Source organism: Micropterus salmoides, unplaced genomic scaffold (genome assembly GCF_014851395.1).
Source record: "Micropterus salmoides isolate LMB-PRFRI ecotype aquatic unplaced genomic scaffold, ASM1485139v1 Ms_hic_scaffold_1, whole genome shotgun sequence".
In the NCBI taxonomy this organism is placed as follows: domain Eukaryota; kingdom Metazoa; phylum Chordata; class Actinopteri; order Centrarchiformes; family Centrarchidae; genus Micropterus; species Micropterus salmoides.
This window is the reverse complement of record NW_024040040.1, coordinates 5672073-5692945: the sequence shown is the minus strand read 5'-3', so window position 1 is coordinate 5692945 and position 20873 is coordinate 5672073. Positions and strand designations below refer to the sequence as shown.

Here is a 20873-nt window from a genome sequence, read left to right as displayed (position 1 = left end):
TTATAATATCATATTTGGATGTGGAGATGTATTTCATAACAACTTACCAACCAGACATTGCTCTCTGGTCAGCGTCTCCCAGACTTCAAAACTGTTTTTATTTTTTCCAAACTTCATTAGAAGACATCCATCCATCCATCCATCCATCGTCAACCGCTTATCCTGCATACAGGGCTGGAGCCAATCCCAGCTGCCATTGGGCGAAAGGCGGGGTACACCATGGGCAAGTCACCAATCCACCGTTAGAAAACATGCCACACATAAAAAGGTAAAAGGTGGCCAACTAGCCATAATTATAATAAACATACAAGTAACACGGTAAACAATATGAGTACTATACATTAGGCCTAATTAAATAAAATACAAAGAAGATAATACAATTTTAAAAACTGTAAGAGACATCTTTGTTAAATCTTTTCTGTAGCAGATTAATTGTATGTACAGGATGAGACACAATATAAGGACTATAAAACCGTTTTTATTGTTTTACAAACTTTATTAGAACACATGTCACACATAGCAAAAGGTGACCAACTAGGCGAAGTTATAATAACATGGACAAAACATACAAGTAACAAGGTATACTATATCAGTATTATAAATTAATTTAATAAAGAAATTACATTAAACAAAAAAGAAGACAATACAAATTTAAAAATCTAAACCTCTCCTGAAGCAGTTTAATTGTATGTACATGTATAATTTATAAATAACTGTTAAAAACACATCTCTAATTCTTTGGCATTTCCTTCCTTCCTCCTTAAGAAAGATATCATCAAAACAATTTTAATATCAATATATATGCCTATCATATATTTTGCTGTACTTTTACCTTGTTAGCATATCAGCAAAGTCGATACTGACATTGATGAGACCCGAAATGGACGACTACAAAACCCACAATCCTCTGCTGCTGTCACTGACGTCACCCGGAGTCCGGACCCGGCGTAGCTCCGTCAGCGTCGATGTGCGTCTGGCAACAAAAGAGTTACATTTCAAACAGTTTGCGACATTTTGTCGACGACAGTGTTTTGGGGGAATTTATCACAGGTGGGTTCATCAGCGAAGTGACGGGGCTACAAATGTAGATTTTATTTAAAGTTTGCAGTTGACACGGCTTCGTTTTTTAATGTTGAAGTTGACCAGCTGGCTGCTAATAGGTGGCTAACAAGATGGCTTCGTCCATTTACTGCGGAACAATAACAAAGACTGACTCACAGCGTGAACTTTAAAGTGGCTGTTGTGTGTTTTGGTGTTGTTCAGCATAATGTAGTTTAAAATGTAAGTTGCTGAAATAAGGACGTTTTGAATTGGTGTCGTTTTCAGGCAGCAGTCGCTAGTGATGACACCGCCGCTGTTACTGTCCGTTGGAGGAAGAGGAAGAGGAAGGAGGTGATGATGATGATGATGATGATGACATGCAGTTAGCTGGCTGCCTGGCTGGCTGACGGACGGACTTGAGCCCACTGTGGTCTTCGGTGTCCACCCCCACTAATCCAGACCAGGATCCGGGACGACGAGAGGCGAAGATGCCGCGGAGAAAACAGTCCAACCCGCAGCCGGTGAAATGTGAGTTTACCTCTGCTTTCCTCCAGCTGTTTGAGTTTGCATCTGGTGTCTAATGAGCTGCCTTTCTTTTTTTTTTTTTAAAAAAAAACGTAAACTCGCTTGTATAGTTTAAGTCAGTGACTTTTGTCCACTTTAATCTTCCTTTTTTTTAAAGTTTAAATTCTTGAGTTTAGCTCTGGAAATGTTGCCAAACTGGTTTAACATATTGACATTGCAGGCTGGGTCTCTTCCTCATTGTCTCTCAGAGAGGAAGACTGTTGGAGACATGTTGTCCTTTAGGTAGATGTGTTTGTGCGTGTTATCTCATCCTGACTGCTCTGGCTCGGTTGGACTCTCCACTTCCTCTCTTCCTCCTCTCTGCTTCCTGTCTGCACTTCCTCTTCGCAGACCAGTACCTGACCTCCCAGCGCGCCCTCCTCTCCATCCCGTCATCCTTCCTTTCTTTCTTTCTCTGCTTCCTGTTTGACTTCTTTCTAACCCCCTTACTTTTTAATGCTGTCACCTCGACCTTTAGTCTCTGTTTTATCTCAAAAGTGAAATATTTGCTGTTGTTACTTCTTTTGTCACAGCTGTACTCTGTGTTTACCTGAACTTACCAAAGCAAGTTTCACCTTGAACTTCTTGTATATGAGTCCCGTTTTCGACGAATGGGATTCCAGAAACCAGCTAGTTTTCTCCTGAGGAAAGTATACGTCGCATGTGAGCAAGTGCATGACAAATACAGGGAAATAAACGCTGTCACAACAGGGGGGGGGTCAAAGGAAAGGTCATTACATCCTTGTAGTCAAATTAGTTTTATTCAGAGTCGAGTGACTAAAACTGAAACTCACGCTAAGTAGCAAGATGTCGGGTTTTCACAACTGAACTCGTGGCTATTTGTAATGTTCAGCCTCTATAAGGGTGAAACAATCAGGAAGCAGCCTCGTGTATAACCCAGTTTGAATAAGTAAAGGCTGCAGAGTATTTCATCATAGAAAGTTTTATTATCGCACTTCCTTTTGGTCTCTTTTCTTTTTACTTGTTTACAGTCATTAACTAGTTTTGTACAGATTTGATTCCAGTGTCATAGGATAATGCTCAAATACAACTTTGGTCGCACAAATATTGGTTATCGCTGTCACAGAGAGGGATGAGATGAATTGTGGAAAGTGGGTAGAACGCTGCACGTGTTGAGGTAGTCTTTCCTCGAAATGCGTTCATGGAGTGTCACAAGTTTGCCCAGACAAAAAGTGACAAATATTTGTGTGCGGAGGTGGGGGGACTTGAGAGAGAAGTTCAAACTATTATCACACCTTTACACACCCGCCCAATGACTGCATAAAGTGGGCGCAGTTTTCTGCTTCAGAGAGGTACAAAAATATATCGCAGCAGCCCCCAGGACGGAGTTTCAGACGCTCTTCTAACATCCGACGTGAACTTTGTTTTAGGGGCCGTGTCGTCTAACCTTTGGGTTTTCTGTTGTTGAGATGTTTCAAAATCAAAATACCACTGGCCAGGTAGTTCTGTCTGACTTTTCCTAAGTAATCATTTAGTCTGTAATACGTCAAAAAGGTCTGAAGGTGACGTCTGGAAATGTTGCATACGATCGACAGTCCAAAGATATCCAGTTTACTATTTTTAAAACCACAAAGGAGAAAGCTAAACTTCCAGGAAAAGCAGCAAATCCTCCCGACTAAGGAGCAGGAACCAGGGAATGTTTGCACTTTTACAGATTATCAGTTGGTGATTGATTTTTCTGTCATGCGACCAAGTCTTAAAAAAAATGCCAAATCATTATTTCTTTCAATTTTTAAAGCTGCTCCTGAGTGAAAGTTGAAGAAACCAGACGGTTAATTGTGATTTTAAACTTTTCTTTATGGTCATAACAAACACTTGATGCTAAAGAATGGATCGCTTCACAAATCTCAGGCAGAACATTCAAAACAATTTAATAAAATAAAAAAAAGTTTCCAACAAATATGCATGAAAAAAATTAAGTAAAATCTTTTCAGTCCCTTTTCCTCCAATAAAACAAATATCTTAATAGAAAAATTAAGTGCTAATTTGTTCATGATTCAAATGAATTAAATCAAACATTTATTGGACATTTGTTATATTGACAAAAATGATATCGTGATAATTATCATCATTGTTTTATTGCCAGCCCTACAAGTGACTTATCAATGAATTGTTTCAACTCTAGTGTTGATAGGAAGTTAAGAACCACTTCTCATGCCCCACTTTTGAAGTCCTGCTAGAAAAAAAGAAATGGTAACTTCAAGTTCAAAACAGGAGAAAATAATAATTTTCAGGCCACAATTCTGTGCAGCCTTAAGAAATACTGGATCTGGAAGCTAGTGTGTTGTGGACGGTGTGTTTTTTCATTGTTATTACCTAATTAATTTAATAAAATATCACTATTTATCAACAAGAAGAACAGATGTGAGCTGGATCACTTATTATCTGGCAGAAAGTGTCGTGGATCATCAGTGCTGTGTTTTCATCCCATCTTTCACTCATCTTCCTTTTCCTGGCGCAGCCTCGTTCCTTATCTCGTCCTCACTGATTTCCTTTACTTGTCTGCTTGATGTCTTCTCCTCTCTTTCGTCTCTCGCTTCCTCTCCACATCCTTTTTACTCTTGACCATCTTCTTCTTTTTTTCTTTTTCTGAACCCAAATCTTGATTATCGCACTTCCCTCTGTCCTTTCTTACGTGTCTACAGTCTCAGACAAAACGCCTGTCACACAAGATTCCACTTTCATATGCTCCAATAGCCTTCAACCTTTGAGCTCTCTTAACATGTATTAAAAACATGTATGTGTTGCTGTTTTGTTTTTTTTATTATCAACATTCATTTCGCAGGTACCAGCACATCTTGCTCTGTAATACACACAGTGTACAAAGCTCACTTTTTTTTTAAAGGAAAATAAAATGTGTGTTTATAAAGCAGGAGCATGTATATGTTTTAGAACAGCAGATAGCTCAGTGTCTTCTTCTCATGCTAATGTGGACTTTTTAAACAAAAGTTGACAGGAAAGTATGTTGTAGGACTTTTATCAGCACAGCTGTCACCCAAACCTAAATGCTCTCTTCGTGTCGAGCTTTCATTTACTGCTTTGGTGACGTGTTTGGAAGCTTGTGTTTGGCATGTTTTTATACAAGTAATGATGAGAAATGTTTGTGTGTGTGTTCAGTGGAGTCGGAGGACGGGGCGGTGGTATGTGAGCCGGGCTGCCTGGTTCTGGAGAGCGACTTCCTGCTGAGCGGAGAGCTGGAGTTTGGAGACTCTGAGATCATGGGGCTTGATAGAGAGTCTGGTCAGTAACGCACACGCACATAGAGATGCAACTAATGATTATTTTCATTATCGATTAAACCCCCAATTTATTTTATGATTAATCATTTAGTCTGTAATATGTCAAAAAAATTGTGATCTTGAGATTATTTATTTTATCCAACAAACAGTCGAAAACCCAAACACTCTTAATTTACTATCAATATGACGGTTTATGAAGCCGGAACCAAAAAATGTTGCTTGAAAAATTACTGAAACAATTAATCCATTATCAAAATAGTTGACTGTTAATTTTCTTTCAGTCGACTAACTGTTGCAGCTCTACACACAAACATTGGATTGAACGTTTTGAAGTTTTGACAGCCCAGTTTGACTTCCGTACGAGCTGGTAGTTGGTCAGACCTTCGAAATAAAAGCTCAGTGTATTGGAATAAAAGGTAAAACGTACTTTCTGTATGGCTGTGGGGGGTCAGAGTAACAACACACTCTCAATCACTTTGAATTAAAGCTCACCGAGGCTTCACTTCACTCGGTTGTAGGAGCTGGAGGTTTAGGCTACAGAGAGTTCTGCCAAAGCTGACATGTCTTGTTAAAAAACAAATAAAGAGGAGCAAACAATACGTTTTGCTCGCAGGCTTCTGTCAGACCTGCTCTGTGTGTATTCATACGTCTACATCTGCTAGTGGCCTGAATATAAGATGATATTTTTTTTCTACTCGCATTGGAAAAAGCAGGAGCCGTATTATATTCGAGGACAAGACACAACACGGGATTTTCTCTGTGAATGGAGAGATTAACTGCTGTCTGAGCTATCAGTCAGTCTCCTTCAGTTTAATCTTCAGGCCTCATGTTGCGGGTTTTTCCTGCAGAGAATCGTTTTGAAGACGATCTGACAAAACGAAAACAGCTGGAGAAAGTCCCTCAGTCCGCCTGACGGGAGGGCGAACGAACGTGTGACAGAATGAAGAAGAAGCCATGCAAATAAAAAAGCTTCAAAGATGATGATGATCAGAAAGGACTAGTCTGATAAAATGTTCAGAAAGTCTTTTTCCAACAGTTGTAAAACAGATTTTATCTTATGTTCAGACGAACGGTAATTCACAGGTTCAAATGTGTCAGAAATGCTTATTGTGTTTCTTTTTTATGTCGCCGTTTGTATAAGTGACCAACAAGTAGTGTAGATGGATCTTATCTCAGACCCTGAATCCATCATATTCAATCCACTTCCTCCTTATTTAAAAATTAATGTCAAGTCAATAAAAACTGTGAGAAACTATGAGTTTAAGTCGAGGTAAAGTGTCAAACTGGCCACAAAACAGATTAGGAGATTAAAAATGCTGCTTTTTCCGCAGTGCAGAGATGACTGAAACAAGTCCTGATAAGCATATTTAGTTATTTAGAGGAAATACTACCACGAAAATAAAAGTATGACTCATCAGATAGAAATCTCACACACGCCCAAACTCAGTCAAGTGTACCGTTACAGAGATAAATGAAACAATACAAGACCAACGAGAGCCACCTTTTATTTAAAACCACAGAGAACACATTTAGTTTTCTTTACTACACAGTTTCCATAAGAACTGACTTTGTGTCTGGTTCATTTTATATTTATAATTTTCTAAATATCCTCACAGCTTGGTATCTCTTGTGATATAAAATATGAGATTCTGAAGGTACATACATGAAGGTTTTCTTTGCTTCTGTTCTTCCTCAGGTATGACGGTCTTCTCTCTGAGCGTTGAGGACGATGCTTCAGCACCAACAGACTCCAGCTTCCCAGCTTTCCTCTCCTGTAAAGGATGTGGTCAGCTTCTGGGAGACACGCCTCTGGCTGCAGGTTTAGATCTGGGTAACTGTTGCTTCATTTCACTTTGTTTTACTTTTAAAAAATTTGTGGTGTGTGTGTGTGAAAACCACCAAGAGAAAAAGGTAGAGGGGGAGGCTTTGTCAACATATTCTCAAGCGTCTGTGGCTACACCAGGCCATGTTTGTCTCATCCTCACCACATACCAACATGTTTTAGATGCTTCGTCGAAGAGCGATTAGATCAGATTCTTTCATATACAGCAAACACATTATAGGTTAGTCCAAATGTTCACAAAACCAGAAATAAAGATTCTCACATTAGACAATTACAACATAAATATCTTATCTTTTCATGTTGTGTTTTAAGTGGCTACAGCGAGAAGCTCACATGCAGACATCAGTTTCTCCACAGAAACACACATTACAGGCAAGAAGCATCAAACAGTAGAGCCTTCGTTGCACATTGTTGTGCTTCTAAGTATTTGTATAAGAAGACATTGTGTTCATAATTCAGGAAATCCTGACAGCTGTAACATTTCATTTTCTGTTTTTTGTTGTTGTTTCATCTTGATGGAAACGACACCATTTGGGGGAAAAAAAGGCCAGCTCCGCTTCCTCTCGTCTTTACTCATATAAAATGTGATTTATTTTGTTCCAGGTGTGGGCCTGGACCTGGGGGCGGAGCTTTATTGTCTAACCTGTGAGGAAGGCCTCCAGCATGAAGCCTCCATCAACTCCTCGCAGATGGAGGGGTCAAACCTGGCGGACCGCTCCATCAGCGGGGGCTCCGACAGGAAGAGGAGAAGTGTCGGCAAGACAGGCGGCGCTGTCGGCATCCCTCCTAAAGTTTACTCCTGCTCGCTGTGCGCCTTCACCTCCCGCTACTCCAACCATCTGAAGCGCCACATGAGGACCCACGACGGCCATAAGCCGTACCGCTGCCCCGTCTGCCCCTACGCCTCGGCCCAGCTCGTCAACCTCCAGCGCCACGCCCGCACCCACACCGGGGAGAAGCCGTACCGCTGTCCCCAGTGCAGCTACGCCTGCAGCTCCCTCGGCAACCTGCGGAGACACCAGCGCATGCACACGCAGGAGAGACCGCAGAGGAGGGAGAAGGAGAAACGGCGAGGGAGACGGAAAAAAGCTAGTGCTGAAACTGAAGAAGGTAAATTTATTAAACCACATTGAATTTAAACATTTCCAGCATGTTAAATCTTGATCAGAGGTGTTTCCATGGACTTCTTGATACACATTCAACTCCTCCAGCTGATTATTTCCTCCATTAATCTATCGTTGGATCTATAAAAATATCACGGAAAATGCTTATGACAATTTTCTAGAGTCCAAGGTGACATCTTCACGTATTGTTTTGTCGAACCCAAAAATATTCAGTTTAAATGATTTTTAAGAGAAAAGTTTCATGTACTTAAAGTAGAAATAGTTGAATCAAACGTCTGCATTGTTTGTGGAAGATATTTTGTCCAATTATAAAGATTTGAAAGCTAGTAAGGGACAGTTGAGCTTAGATTATTTCGTCGTACGTACTTTACATGCTGTGGTTTTATAACTTTTACCTCAAAATGCAAATGTTGGATCTCCCTGCACTCAACACACAAGTTACTTATTGAGTAAAAAACATCAGGAAAGAGCTCCATGACGTGGTTGATGCAGAAGGATAAATAAAATGTCCCTATTGCATGAGATGTAAATCCAGTTGATCCTCTCTTTATTATTTGCCTAAAGCAGAACATAAGTTTCTTTTATCCGGCAGGGAAACATAATAATTTTGAGAGCACGGAGCGGAGTAGAAAAGAGGAACCAACATGTCAAAACTGAAAGAGTTTGAAAAAAAAAAATAAAAAATGAGAAGGAGAAGTTGTCCCTGGTTGAGTGCTTATCAACCCCCTGCCAACCTCTGCTGAGCTCAGCTGCACCACGAGGGGCGAGAGGACCATGTTTACACTCAGTCCTCCCAGCGTAGATGATAATTATCCATAAAAACTGAGTGAAACTGTGACAGCAAGGCGTCAGTAAGAAAGTCAAACCATCAGAGGAAACAAGAACCAGAAGGGATTTTTTTATATTTAAAGACAAGAGTGTAAGAAGAAGTAAAAGTAGGAAGTTTAAATTTGAGATGGAAGATAAGTTTCTTATTATCAGCAAAAAACTGCAGCATTTTGCTTTGAGGACTGTTCTTTGTGGGGGGGTTTCTCAGTTTTTCATGGTTCAGTGAAATAATAAAGTAGAATTTGAGAGTTCGATCAGACTCTGTAAAAATAAAAACTACATTTCATATGCACAAATACTTTTTCTCTCTTCGTCATGCAGTGGTGTCGGACCTGACCCTGCGAGTGTCCCAGGACTCGGGTTACCTCCAGACCTTGGGGGCCCTCGGCTCTCCCTCCGCCCCGCTCCCTGTCCTCCTCTTCCCCCTGTGCTGCCAGGTGTGTGGCCTCACGCTGGAGGAGGCCGACCTGGAGGGGGACAAGGCGGAGGGGGAGGGCGACGGAGGACAGGTACGTTTCTGTTTGTGTTTATCTTCTTCCTTCTTGTTAAACATGAGTCAGGCTGAGGATTGCATCACTGCCTCAGAGAACTGTTTCCTCGTGTGAAGTTTATGTTGGAGAAAGTAGATTGTGCAATGTTTTAGTTTGTTTCCATAGAAACGAGCTGTCTCAGCACGCAAACGGAGAGTCTGTCCACCCAAAACTTCCACAGAAACTCATAATAATTATGATAAAACTTTTCTACTTCCATGATGACTCTGAATTGCGGCCTCCTCTGGCTGCCCGCTAACTGATTTTACTACAAACTGTGGTTAAAAACAGGATTCAACGATTAAATGAAAATCTATGATTGCAGTTTTTCTGCTACTGTGATTAAAATTGCACTTATTTTCTCTAAATTAAACCTCAGGTTATTAAACATTATGTATTATAAATAAAATGATATGTTTAATATATATTTGTATTTTTTGTTTTTACACTTGATTTGAATGGATCTTTTATTAATAAAAAATAAAAACAAACATAAAAGGTAAACTATGTAAAAGAAGACTTGTCTTATGTTTATTGTTGTTACATTGCACGTTGTCACATGTAAATCAAAATGTGATTAAAGAAAATTGCAGAGGGAGTTTAAGTTTTTTTCTGCCCAACTTTTAAGCCAACCAATCAGAGGGTTAGTTCAGCCTGAACGTAGCCTGAGAGGTGAAAGGGTCCCTGCTGCTGCTAAAGCTTATTGCTCTGAACGCACAGTAAGAAATGAAGGCAGCATGAATGTGTCGGCCTTTTTATCACCTCAGAGGTGGAGAGTCAGACGAGATTTTGGTCAGTAAACACCCGAATGTCTCCTCCTTCTGGCGAGGTGCCACCTTTCACGTGTACTCTGGATTCATTTTTAGGTGTGTCGTCGCTGCTCGTTGGACCTGCTGTCCAAAGATGGATCCAGGCCTCCCTGCAGTCCACCCGCTCCTCGTGGATCCCGGCGGGGTCAACGTGGCACCAAGCTGTACCGCTGCCCTCACTGCCCCTTCCTGTCCCACTACCCCAACCACCTGTCCCGCCACGCCCACACCCACTCCGAGGAGAAACCCCACCGCTGCCCGCACTGCCCCTACACCTCCTCGCACCTCGACAACCTCAAACGCCACATGCGCGTGCACACGGGCGAGAAGCCCTACCAGTGCCCGTCCTGCAGCTACGCCTGCGGGAACCTCGCCAACCTGCGGCGACACGAGCGCATCCACTCGGGCGCCAAGCCGTTCCACTGCGGCGTCTGCGGCTACTCCTGCAACCAGAGCATGAACCTGAAGAGGCACATGCTGCGGCACACGGGCGAGAAGCCGTACGCCTGCGCCGAGTGCGACTACACCACGGGCCACTGGGACAACTACAAACGCCACCAGAGGAAACACGGACACAACACGGACAGCTGGGAGAAGCACGCACCCATCAACGGCCTCAGCTGGGGCAAAGACACTCAGGAGAGCCAGAGTCAGGGACAGGAGCTCAGCTAGATACACTGTGTGTGTGTGTGTGTGTGTGTGTGTGTTTTACTATGTTTGTGGGGTCCAAAAACCGGTAATTCACTATACTTGTGGGTTCCGACAACTTTGTGGAGACAGAAATGCAAGTTTAAAGGGTTGTTCGAAGGTCAAGTTTTAGGGTTTGGCACTTATTTGTCATGTTTGGTATAAGGTCCCCACGAAGATAGTGACACGTGAGATACACTGGTGAACCTCCAGCAGCTCAGGTTGGAGCTAAACTCAGGTGCCTTTGACAGACTGCAGTGCTACACTGACTGTGTGTGTGTGTGTGTGTGTGTGTGTGTGTGTGTGTGTGTGTGTGTGTGTGTGTTGCATACAAACATTTGCATCACACACACTTTTCTTTAGTAAATGCAGTCCAGACTTATCTTCTGGTCTTTTCTATCTGTGTAACCGATCTAGTGAATTGAAATGTTTATTTTTTTTTCTCTACAGATAATCTATATTTTGTAAATGTGGGTGGATTTCTTTCATAACAGCAGGGCGGATCATCATCTCACAAGCATTAAGTGGTTTTGATTAGGTGGTGGTGAGTTTTGTTTTTTATCCAGGAAAGGTTGCACTCAGTTATTCAGTGGGGCTCCTGTGCAAGCTTCAGCCTGGTTCCCGACCTCCTGAATCTTCGTCAATGTCTCACATTTTATTTCCTGTTGTTTTTTTTCCCCCTCCAATCAGAGCACTATGTTTGCAGCATTAGGAATGGGGATGTCATTTTCCTACAAGCTACGTAGTTTTAATGACAGAAAAATTATCACTAAAATGTCAACGAAAACAGAAAAATACTCTTAAATCAACATATTTTTTCAGTCATCAAAGCAAACGCAAACTGCTGCTACAAACCACTACCACAATTGAGAATTATGTAGATTATTCAGGAGAAAACTAAACAAAATCACGCAGCTCGCAGAGTAATGGGGGGGAAGAAATGTTAACTCAGTCTGATCATGAGGCTGGTGCAGGTTTCAAAGTTGAAAGGGAGTTTTACAGAGAATTTTGGAATTTGACAAATTTAAAAAATTGCAGAACTTTTTGTTGCTGGAAAGTGCATCAGACATGTCTTGAATTTACATCTTCAATCTCATAAACATAATGGCCTTTTATCTCGCATGTAATTACAGCTGGATTTGCGAAATCTCTGACATCCCTAATATGTTGTATTCCACACTCAACATGTCGAGAATATTTAACATTAAAGAATGAGTCCTTGTTTTGCTGCATTGAGCCAGAAAAATCTCTTGAAAAAGAATTACATGTTCAGACTGAAGCAAAATGCTGTAAAATCATGACTTTAAAGAGTCGGGAAGGTTGGAGATTTTAAAATGCACAGGAGCCCTGCTGTCTGAGCGAGGCGAGTTTTCTGTTTGAACCTGACCGATCCTTTCTAATTTTTAATTTTGTTTTTTTTTAGATCTATATCCTGGAAATTAAATTAATTTATTCCAGACAGGGAGACTCCCTCACTTTTGAGACGACATAGCTTGTTTCAGCCTAGATGTAGTAAAAGAATCAGCCTGTTTACCTCTCAGACATCAACAATTCAGGGAAGAAAAGAAACATATTGAGTCAATAAACTCTCCATTTTATTAAATCATGAAATGTTCCATCAACCTGAAAAAGTTATTGTTATTTATTTTCAGTTATTTTATATATTTTGTAAAAATCTTGGCTCACAGAACGAGAATTTGGTTTTGACAGAAGGTGAAGCTCTGTAGGTGATGTGAAGCCCGTTTTCTTCAGGCATTATTACTCGTGTGTTAATAAGCTATCAAATCAAGTAGCAGTCAATCAAGTACAGGCTCAGAAAGCAGATTAAGATCAACTCTAAATGTCACAACTGAATTTTTCAGGCTAGTAGAAATATAATGGACTAAACAAAGCTGGCTGGAGAATACAAGAACGTTTTAGAAACCAGTTACTCAACAAACTGGCCTTTTGCTTTTTATTAATGATGGTTGGTGTTCAACAAGCAGTGGCACTCTGAATAGGGATTTGTGATACTTTACAGCAAAAACATCATATATATATATAAAAATATGAAGCCCTCGGATGCTCAAAAACGTCACTGCTTGTATGTGCAAACCTTTTCTGTTTCCATTTTTTACCGAAGACTGTTTGTGTTTAAAGTAACAGTTTAATGTTTTTGAAAATATGCATATTTGTTTTCTTGCCCAAAATTAGATAAGACAGTCTTAATTCAGGACGTGGTTAGCCTAGCTTAGCGTAAAGAGACGGTTAGAGTGGTTCTGTCCAAACTTTACAAAACACGACTACGAACACCTCCAATGACACACGTTTTCTGTTTTGTTTGTCCGACCTGCACACAGACAGAAGTAAAAAAGTGTCGTCACAGTGAGGTTGCCAGGTGTGTTGTTCACAGTGCCTTCATTATCTCTAATAAAACAAGTCTGATTGAAGCTGTGTTGAAGCTACTTCCTCTTTCACGCTCTCTGTTTAAGGAAACACCTGCTTCTCACGGCCGGAGGTGCAGAGACGAGGACAGTGAGGGACACAAGATGCTCACTGATGAAATATCTCGTGTAAAAAAACAAAAAAAACAAAGAAATGTTCCCCAAAATTCACCCACACCCACATAAAAAAAACACCTGATGTGAAGCTGGGACACTCTACAACACATATAAGAAAAACAAATGAGGTTTGTGTAAGTGTGCTGAGGGGCGATGGCTGCGAGGTCAGTGGACTGTGACTGTGACAGACTGATGATCTCTGTATGTAAAGCAGATGTGGTCCTGTGTGTGTGCACGCGTGTGTTGTGGATTTAATTTCTAAGGTGACTGAAGAAAGCCACAGTGAATACCTTAACCCATGGGCCTGGTGAGTAAATAATTTCATCTTCTATTTGAGTGTCAATCTGCATTTTGTCACCAATATTTGTGTGTAAATCTTTCTTTTAATTTATTTTAAATGTTTAAGTGTTTTGTTATATTTTAGTTTGGGGTTTTTACAGTGTAACAAGTGACTTAATGGTTTTACTAATACTTTATACATCAGTATTTGGGTTGCAAAGAAGTGAAATTCCACACTTGCTTTGTCTTTTTATCTCTTAAATTAATCAAAACTCAAAATCAAACACTTTCTGGAAAATGTTCTGGGAAGAAAAAAGTATTCTGCGAAACGTTTATACCAAAATCCATTGACAAACCATTAAAATTTTAACGCTTGAAAACAATAAATAGTTGCTTTGATGGATGTATTTAAAAGAAAAAGCACAGACTTCCTGTGGCCTCATGACTTCTATCTTTAAACTGTCCAAAAAGTGTGACAGAAGCCTCGCAGTCATGTCCAAACATAAATACTGTGACTGTTTCTTGAAAACTTACTCAGTTTTCCTAAAACTGTCTCTTTGGCGTCCCACTAAATCAATTGAATTTCACTAAAGCCTATAAGGGTATTAATTCCACCAAATAAACTACTTCATTCTGACTCAGTACTTGAATGTGCCCCCTTTATCTTCGCTTCTGTTTTCCCCACACACGCACACACCTCTGGGGTCTTATTTATAAAACTGAAAGACGACTAAAGGTTGCGCAGTGACAAAACACAGGAAGTGTGTGAGCACCATATTCAGATTTATAAAACAGCGTCACCCTATTTAACAGATTTTATGTCACACTTTGTTGAGACTGTGGACCTCGCCTCATAGAAAGGCTCCCTCCTTATTTTACTTGCTTTGATTCACTCAATTCCTGGAGGCCAATGGGATCATGATCATTATTTTATGACCGGGTAGACACTCAACAATAGAGCCAGGATATCTGAAATTACTGTTTGACTTACCTTCAGCCTACATATAATACATCTCCTCAGACAGTTAGTAGTTTTCTCTTTCTGATAAACTGGATCTCTGAACTACGTCTTTAAGCAAATCACGCGTTTAGTCTATTCTATGTGATCTCCGTTTAATAACTAATAGTAATGTAATATTTATTCACTTTCATTTACTGAACCTCCTCTGTAACTGTCTGGACCCCCTTTTTTCATTTAATTGGATGATTTTTATAGCAACACTAGAGGAATGTCTCCAGGGATGGCAAAGTCGGTTAATACTGAAATATCTCAACAGGATGGACTGACATTAAATGTGGTTCAGACACTCTTGTTCCCCTCCGGATGAATTAGAAATAACTTGAGTCATCCTCTGGCTTTTAACCATCATCGTCATCGACAGGTCAAGATTTCAATATGTGTCCAGTTCTTTGGTTTATGACCAGATATGACTGAGTACAATCCCATAAAACCTCAGCTGGACTTTTGTTTACTGCAAATTAGCAAACATTAGCATGCTAAGAAGCTAAACAAAGAAGGTGAACCGCAAATATTGTACTTGCTAAACATCAACATTCAGCATTTAGCTCAAAGAGCTGCTAGCATGGCTGTCATCTGTTTTTAAAACGGCAACCTTTCTGTAATGTAGTGAACATGTCAAAATGTGTTTTCAGACTTTCAGGTTGTGGATTAAAGCCATTTTTACAGTTTGTTGTATTTCTGTAGATTTTCAACTGTAGATTTGATGACTGGTTCTACAAATCCTTAACTTACTAACTTTCTGCTGATCGCTTATTGGAAACTGAGAAGCCCACGACCTCATTAATGACTTTATTAACATTTGTAACAACACAATTGACATTTCATAGGAAAGTTGGAGCCATTACACGTTATTAACGACTTACTAACATTCATAACTGCAGACCTGATGTCCTGGTTTGCCACACTTTATAAAAGGTGCATGGCTTTTTCACACCTAGCAACTCAAGAGGCCTTCTAATCAATCATTAGTTATGACTTATAAACCTTTAATAAAAAGCTGCTTTATTAGAGAGTGGCACCATGTTTTGATGTAAATGTTTTTAAATTAATAGAAATAGACGGAAATGGTCTAAAAGTGATACGATGCCTGACACACAATGATTAGTATTTATAAAAATGCTTCTCCTTTTGTGGCTTCCCGCTCAGGTGACTTCACCCTTTGCTGTGGTTAAAGAATAAAAACACCCATTTCTGGCTGCAGGACTGCCGTTGAATACTATTAAATATTGTTAAAGTTCTAAGCTCGGTGAACATGGAGGACGTTGACGTCATGACCTTGATATTTAGGGGCATGTGTTGGGTTCAGCAGCCTGTTACTGTGTGTAAACTCTGTGGGAAATCAGGTGTGACAGTATTCTACCAGGATAATGATCGGTAACTTAGGTTTTGACGTTTGGGCCTCCAGTTTGTCAGATCCTTTATATTATCACAAGTATGTCTCTTTTTTTGGGGGGGGGGGGGGTTTGTTCACATGGAAAAATAAGGCGTTTTTAAGCCACGATTTTAAGAAATGTCTGGAAATTATCTCTAATAACCATAATCAATAATTCTTCTGACAAAACTGAACTAAAAAAGTAACAGAAACCATAATGAAGGCATCATTTCTATACGTGAAGATAAAACCTGATAAAACCACATTTATTCATTTAGCTGACGCTTTTATCCAAAGCGGCTTACAATTGCTATTTAGGTCAGAGGTCGCACGCCTCTGGAGCAACTAGGGGTTAAGTGTCTTGCTCAGGGACACGTTGGTGGACACCATTGAACGCCACCCCACCACAAAAGCCGTCTTGAGTCATTTCCTTGATGAATCTGTTCTGTTATTGACAACTTCTGACAACTCGGTCACAAAATTACACGATTCTTTCTGCCGTCTCTGTAGAAACACTCCAAACCCAAGTTGTTCCCGGGGGACATCGTGGAGTATCCCAGGAACAAATACTTCTCTCATTTCGCCGTGTACTACGGAGAGAGGGACGGCGTTCCCTACGTCGCTCACCTGACATGTCGAGGTTGGTGTCGTCAGGCCTTCTGTATAAGACTCATTTTCTTAAAACAAGTATCTGAGTATAGAGAAAATTCACAGTAAGAATTTTACCAATTACATTCAAGAGCTTCTATTATCTTAAAGAATATAATAACGCTTGTAATGTGTTTGTTTGTCAGATTCAGACTCCAAGCTGCCGCTCTTTGGCCGAGCCCTGAAGTCAGAGGTCAAACTGGATCCACTGGAGCTGCTGGGGAAAAACTACAAGGCAACTATCATGGAAAACATCTGAGAATCTCATAAAATGTGAATTATTGTAGAGATAAACACTGAGTCTTGATGAATTCCCCTCGTCGCAGGTCAACAACATGTTGGACGACTCGTTCTCGGCCAGAGACTTCCACAGCGTGGTGAAGCCGGCCATCGACGACTTGATGGGACGTGAGGTGACGTTTGACATCCTGTTTCATAACAGCGAGCACCAGGCGACGCTGTTGAGATACGGAGTCAAGAAATCTGAACAGGTCAGTACAGAGGGGGGGTATTACTTATTGTTCTTACTGATAAAGTTTCATTTACTTTTCCAATTTGCAGACAGAAGGCTTCTATTATTTCATTGAATAATATCAGGAAGCTCATTATATATAAGTCTTGAATGAAATGACTCTTTTTTTTTTCCTGCTCCAGCTGTCACATGTAGATATCATCATCATCATCATCATGTCTGTTGTCAGGTTGGCAGTTTAACTGTCGGTGTTTAAATTTAAAGCAACATGATGTAATGTATGTAAATATTATGTATTGTTTTAGTGTGGACAGCTCTGTTGTTATGATTACATAAGGATCGAAAACTAGCAAGTGCATGGCGAACTTTGCTAACAGCCAAACATCAAGCAAGTGCAACAACACAACACATAGAAATAAGTCTTAACAGTCCAACAGAAAGAGGACGAGCTCGCCGTCTGTCTTGCAGCCTTTTATTTCATGAAGCTCTCGCCAGCATCAAGCTATCTTTTTCTTTTCTTCACTTCCTCTGTCAACGTCCTCTTCAGTCTCTTTGACTCTAACATTTTGCTAACGTTAAGGCCAGTCTGGGATTTACTCTCTCTTTTTTTCTTTCCTCACCTTCTCCGATGTCTTCTTCTGTCTCTTTTTGGGACTTGAATTCGACCTGGGTTTGCTTCCCACTGCGACATCCACCGATGTGTCTCAGAAGAAGACACCCCTAGTTGCTCCATTTGCTTCCTGTTGCTCTGCCATATATAGCAGTTATAAGTCGCTTTGGATAAAAGCGTCCTAAATGACAAACTATTATTCTTTATTATACTTTTATCCATACAGAGAATACCAAACTAACTACTTCCAAAGAACTTACACTGTACTTTTTGGTTCTTATTAAAGCTTTCTGAAGACTCTTGTAGAGTGGTGGTGCTTTAAAGCATTATGCTGTTCTCACAAGAGAAATCCTGCCCGGGATTTTAGTCTTACAGACCGCCATAGGAAGCTTCCCCGCCCTGTAGAGCCACATTCACGTCACGTTATTACAATCAGTGTACCATTAAAATTATTTTGAAACTGTTGATTTAAGATAGAAATACTACATAATGTTGCTTGAGCTCCACCAGTGAGCTGGTTAAACCTCTCAGGGTTTGGGATTGTTCTAAAGAAAACAACTCAAATCTTTTTCCTCATGAAATACTGGAGACTTTTATTTCTGCGTGACGGAAGAATCGGAGTTTAAATATGAAGCCACCACATTAAGTTATGTAAGATTAATGTGTGTGTTTGTGTGTGTTTTACAGATAGAGAAGATTTATAAACACATCATGCCGGCCTGGAAGAAGCTGTTTGAGCAGAAAAAACTGTGAAAGGTGTTTATGTTCAGTTCTCCCCTCAACCACTGGAGGGCGACACTGTTCTCCTGATTTCAAGGAGAATCATTTTCAAGAACAAAGCTGTTGGATTGGTAGATTAGATGAGCCTAGGACCTTTTTACACTTGTGTCTATTAATGAAAACATTCATAACATAAAAAAGTTGTAATGTTATGGAATTTTAAAGTGGTTATTGGAGAAAGGGTCATAATATTACGAAAGTAGTAATATTTTCAATAAATGAGTTTTACAAGAAAAAAGTCCTAAAAGTTTCAAGATAATCTTAATATATTACTCAATTTAGATTCTCTGAAGAGGTGATATTATGGTGTGACATTTTCTCAAAATACTGGAAAAAGACTGGAAAATCGCAGTTCATTTTTACATTTCTGCTGCATCTGTGATCCAAATGTTTTTCACCAAAAATGGATGCTGCCTGCTGAACCTTTACATAATAAGCTTGTGTGAAGCATGAAGTCCTCTTGGTGCTACAGTTCATCCTTTAAGGATTTTGTCAAGTTTCATGTACTTCAGTTTTCATTTTAGATTATTTTTATCCTTTTTATTTTTTTCCTTTTATTATTAATTAACCTTTTCATCATCTCACCGTTTTCCTATTCTCATTATATCATTATTTGTTTTGGGGATATTTTGTTTTGTCTTTACTTTCTGTACATACTCACATTGTACCACCTTAACTTAAATAAACATTTTGTTTGCCAGCATTTCCAAAACAATCAAATCTATCTTTAACATCTTATACCATTAAACTGCAACAGAGGCTGTGAGTAAAATGTCATGAAGGACAATTAATACAGGCGGACCAATACTAGAATAGCCATAAACTTTTCTTTAATAAAGCAATTTTTCTTTGTCGCAGAGACCTTTGTTGGGCTTTGTCAAATCCCACTTTACAAATAAAGCTGTAGAACAGTGTGAGAATCTTCTGTCTTTCTTCTGTATCAGATTTTTTTATACTACACCTTAAAATATTTCTTTCTTTCTTATTTGTATATATATATTTGTCAAAAATCCAGAAAAACAGCAGCAGAAGGAAGTTTTAGGTCGTTTCTTTGCCCTGAGTTCTGCCTCTCAGGCGACACTTTGTCTCTCAGATTCGATGGAAACGTCTCTGTCCCACCAGTTTGTGTCCCTCAATATCAGTTTTGGTTTTGAAAAAAAGTGATGATTACATTTGAGTCACTAAGTACAGTAACATACTCCTGTTTTTATGAGCATTTTCAATTTGCGCATAAAAAACCTGAGTGTAAAATCTGATAATAATCATAATAAACTCTAATTTGTATATTACCTTTTTATATACAAGAAAACCAGCTCAAAGTGCTTTAAAATAAAGAAAATTAAAGGAATATAAACCAGATAGATGCTGTAATTAAACCCATAAATACCTAAACAACTTGGGGAAGACGCAGGACTCACAACTTTAGTTTTTCCTGGAACCTTAAACTAGACTGTCTTTATTTTTAAACTACTGACTGGAAACTTCTGGATCATCATCTGACATATTGGGATGAAGGAGCTGCTCTCCTTTATGCTAAACTTCAAACATTACTTGTGATGACCTTTGCTCTAACACGCTCTTTGTAATACAGGTGTGGCGGCAGGAGAACAGGAAGTGGTGGATTTCTTGCATATGAAACTTCTGACGGAACAGAATTTATTCAACTGTACATTCAGTTTATAATCTTTAAAAAACCCTGATTTTGGACAGAGGATGAGATCCCCAGACATTTTTCTATGCTTGATGTAAGAAAGCAGCTAAACACATTGCTTCAGGGAGTTGCGTCTCAAAACCAAATTATAACTACAAGATAACGTTACTGTTGTCCTGTTGGAGACTGGATTGAATGTCTCCGTTCGTGTTTTCTGGTCCAATGGTGCCATCTTGTGCATATCAGTGCACGTTACATTGACAGTTTCTCTACAGGTAGGAAAGTGAGACAGACTAGGAAGGCAGTCTGAGTGAGTGTCTTACCGGTAGAAACGGGAAGATTCACGGTTAGTCCGGCTGGTTGTTGGTGATAGGGTTGGGAAACATCATTTTATAAAGACACCATTTCAGCTGTCACGTTTGGCTGCTGTGAGCCCGGAAACCTGTACACCTGAATGGCAGGATCTCACCGGCCTCACAAAACCTCCGGGCTCCATGTAAGTTCACACAATATCCTATGTTGTTAGTGTTAGCCACTCTTTAAGAGCCTACTGGTTATCAACATCTACACTCACTGTTTGTGAACCATCTTTAAAATCGTCCTAAAACTGCGGTAACGTGAGTCGCCGAAAGCGAAACCGAAACCGTGGTCAATTTCTGTTCCGCCTAATTTAGTGTTATTATGGTAAAATTACTGTAGCAATTTGTAACAGCAATTGTAGTCTGGTTACATTTCGTTGTTGGAGGGGTTTTTAGAGTAGAATTTGTTCATGTTGCTAAAAGTTAAATGTTATATGTACCAGTGATAGTAGAGG

At 39.8% G+C, this 20873-nt stretch overlaps 3 protein-coding genes across 3 annotated transcripts in view; all 3 read left to right on the top strand.

Moving 5' to 3' along the window:
- Nucleotides 1-900: 900 nt before the first annotated feature.
- Nucleotides 901-13115, top strand: LOC119918295 (zinc finger protein 513-like). The gene is made up of 7 exons (XM_038738985.1): nucleotides 901-1050; nucleotides 1327-1569; nucleotides 4744-4866; nucleotides 6562-6696; nucleotides 7312-7818; nucleotides 8982-9169; nucleotides 10057-13115. Exons 2-7 carry the CDS (start codon nucleotides 1530-1532, stop codon nucleotides 10669-10671), a joined length of 1608 nt encoding a protein of 535 aa, XP_038594913.1. The 5' UTR covers nucleotides 901-1050; nucleotides 1327-1529; the 3' UTR covers nucleotides 10672-13115.
- Nucleotides 13116-13259: 144 nt separating this feature from the next.
- plaat1l (phospholipase A and acyltransferase 1-like) lies at nucleotides 13260-19322 on the top strand. The gene is made up of 5 exons (XM_038739109.1): nucleotides 13260-13533; nucleotides 16409-16538; nucleotides 16693-16781; nucleotides 16873-17037; nucleotides 18316-19322. The coding sequence occupies exons 1-5, from the start codon at nucleotides 13525-13527 to the stop codon at nucleotides 18379-18381; spliced, it is 459 nt and encodes a 152-aa protein (XP_038595037.1). The 5' UTR covers nucleotides 13260-13524; the 3' UTR covers nucleotides 18382-19322.
- A 999-nt stretch (nucleotides 19323-20321) lies between these two features.
- The window catches only part of LOC119901604, a 46953-nt gene continuing 46401 nt past the window's right edge, over nucleotides 20322-20873 (top strand). The window contains exon 1 of the mRNA XM_038717560.1: nucleotides 20322-20555. The gene's annotated coding sequence lies outside the window, so the exon portion shown is untranslated. The remainder of the gene's footprint in view (nucleotides 20556-20873) is intronic.

Excerpts from the sequence above, each read along its gene's own strand:
- plaat1l (XM_038739109.1), top strand. Across the intron at positions 16,539-16,692 it reads CGCTCACCTGACATGTCGAG|ATTCAGACTCCAAGCTGCCG; the intron begins GTTGGTGTCGTC and ends TTTGTTTGTCAG. Across the intron at positions 16,782-16,872 it reads TGCTGGGGAAAAACTACAAG|GTCAACAACATGTTGGACGA; the intron begins GCAACTATCATG and ends CCCTCGTCGCAG.
- LOC119918295 (XM_038738985.1), top strand. The coding sequence starts at position 1,530 with ATGCCGCGGAGAAAACAGTCCAACCCGCAGCCGGTGAAAT. Across the intron at positions 1,570-4,743 it reads CAACCCGCAGCCGGTGAAAT|TGGAGTCGGAGGACGGGGCG; the intron begins GTGAGTTTACCT and ends GTGTGTGTTCAG. Across the intron at positions 9,170-10,056 it reads GGGAGGGCGACGGAGGACAG|GTGTGTCGTCGCTGCTCGTT; the intron begins GTACGTTTCTGT and ends ATTCATTTTTAG.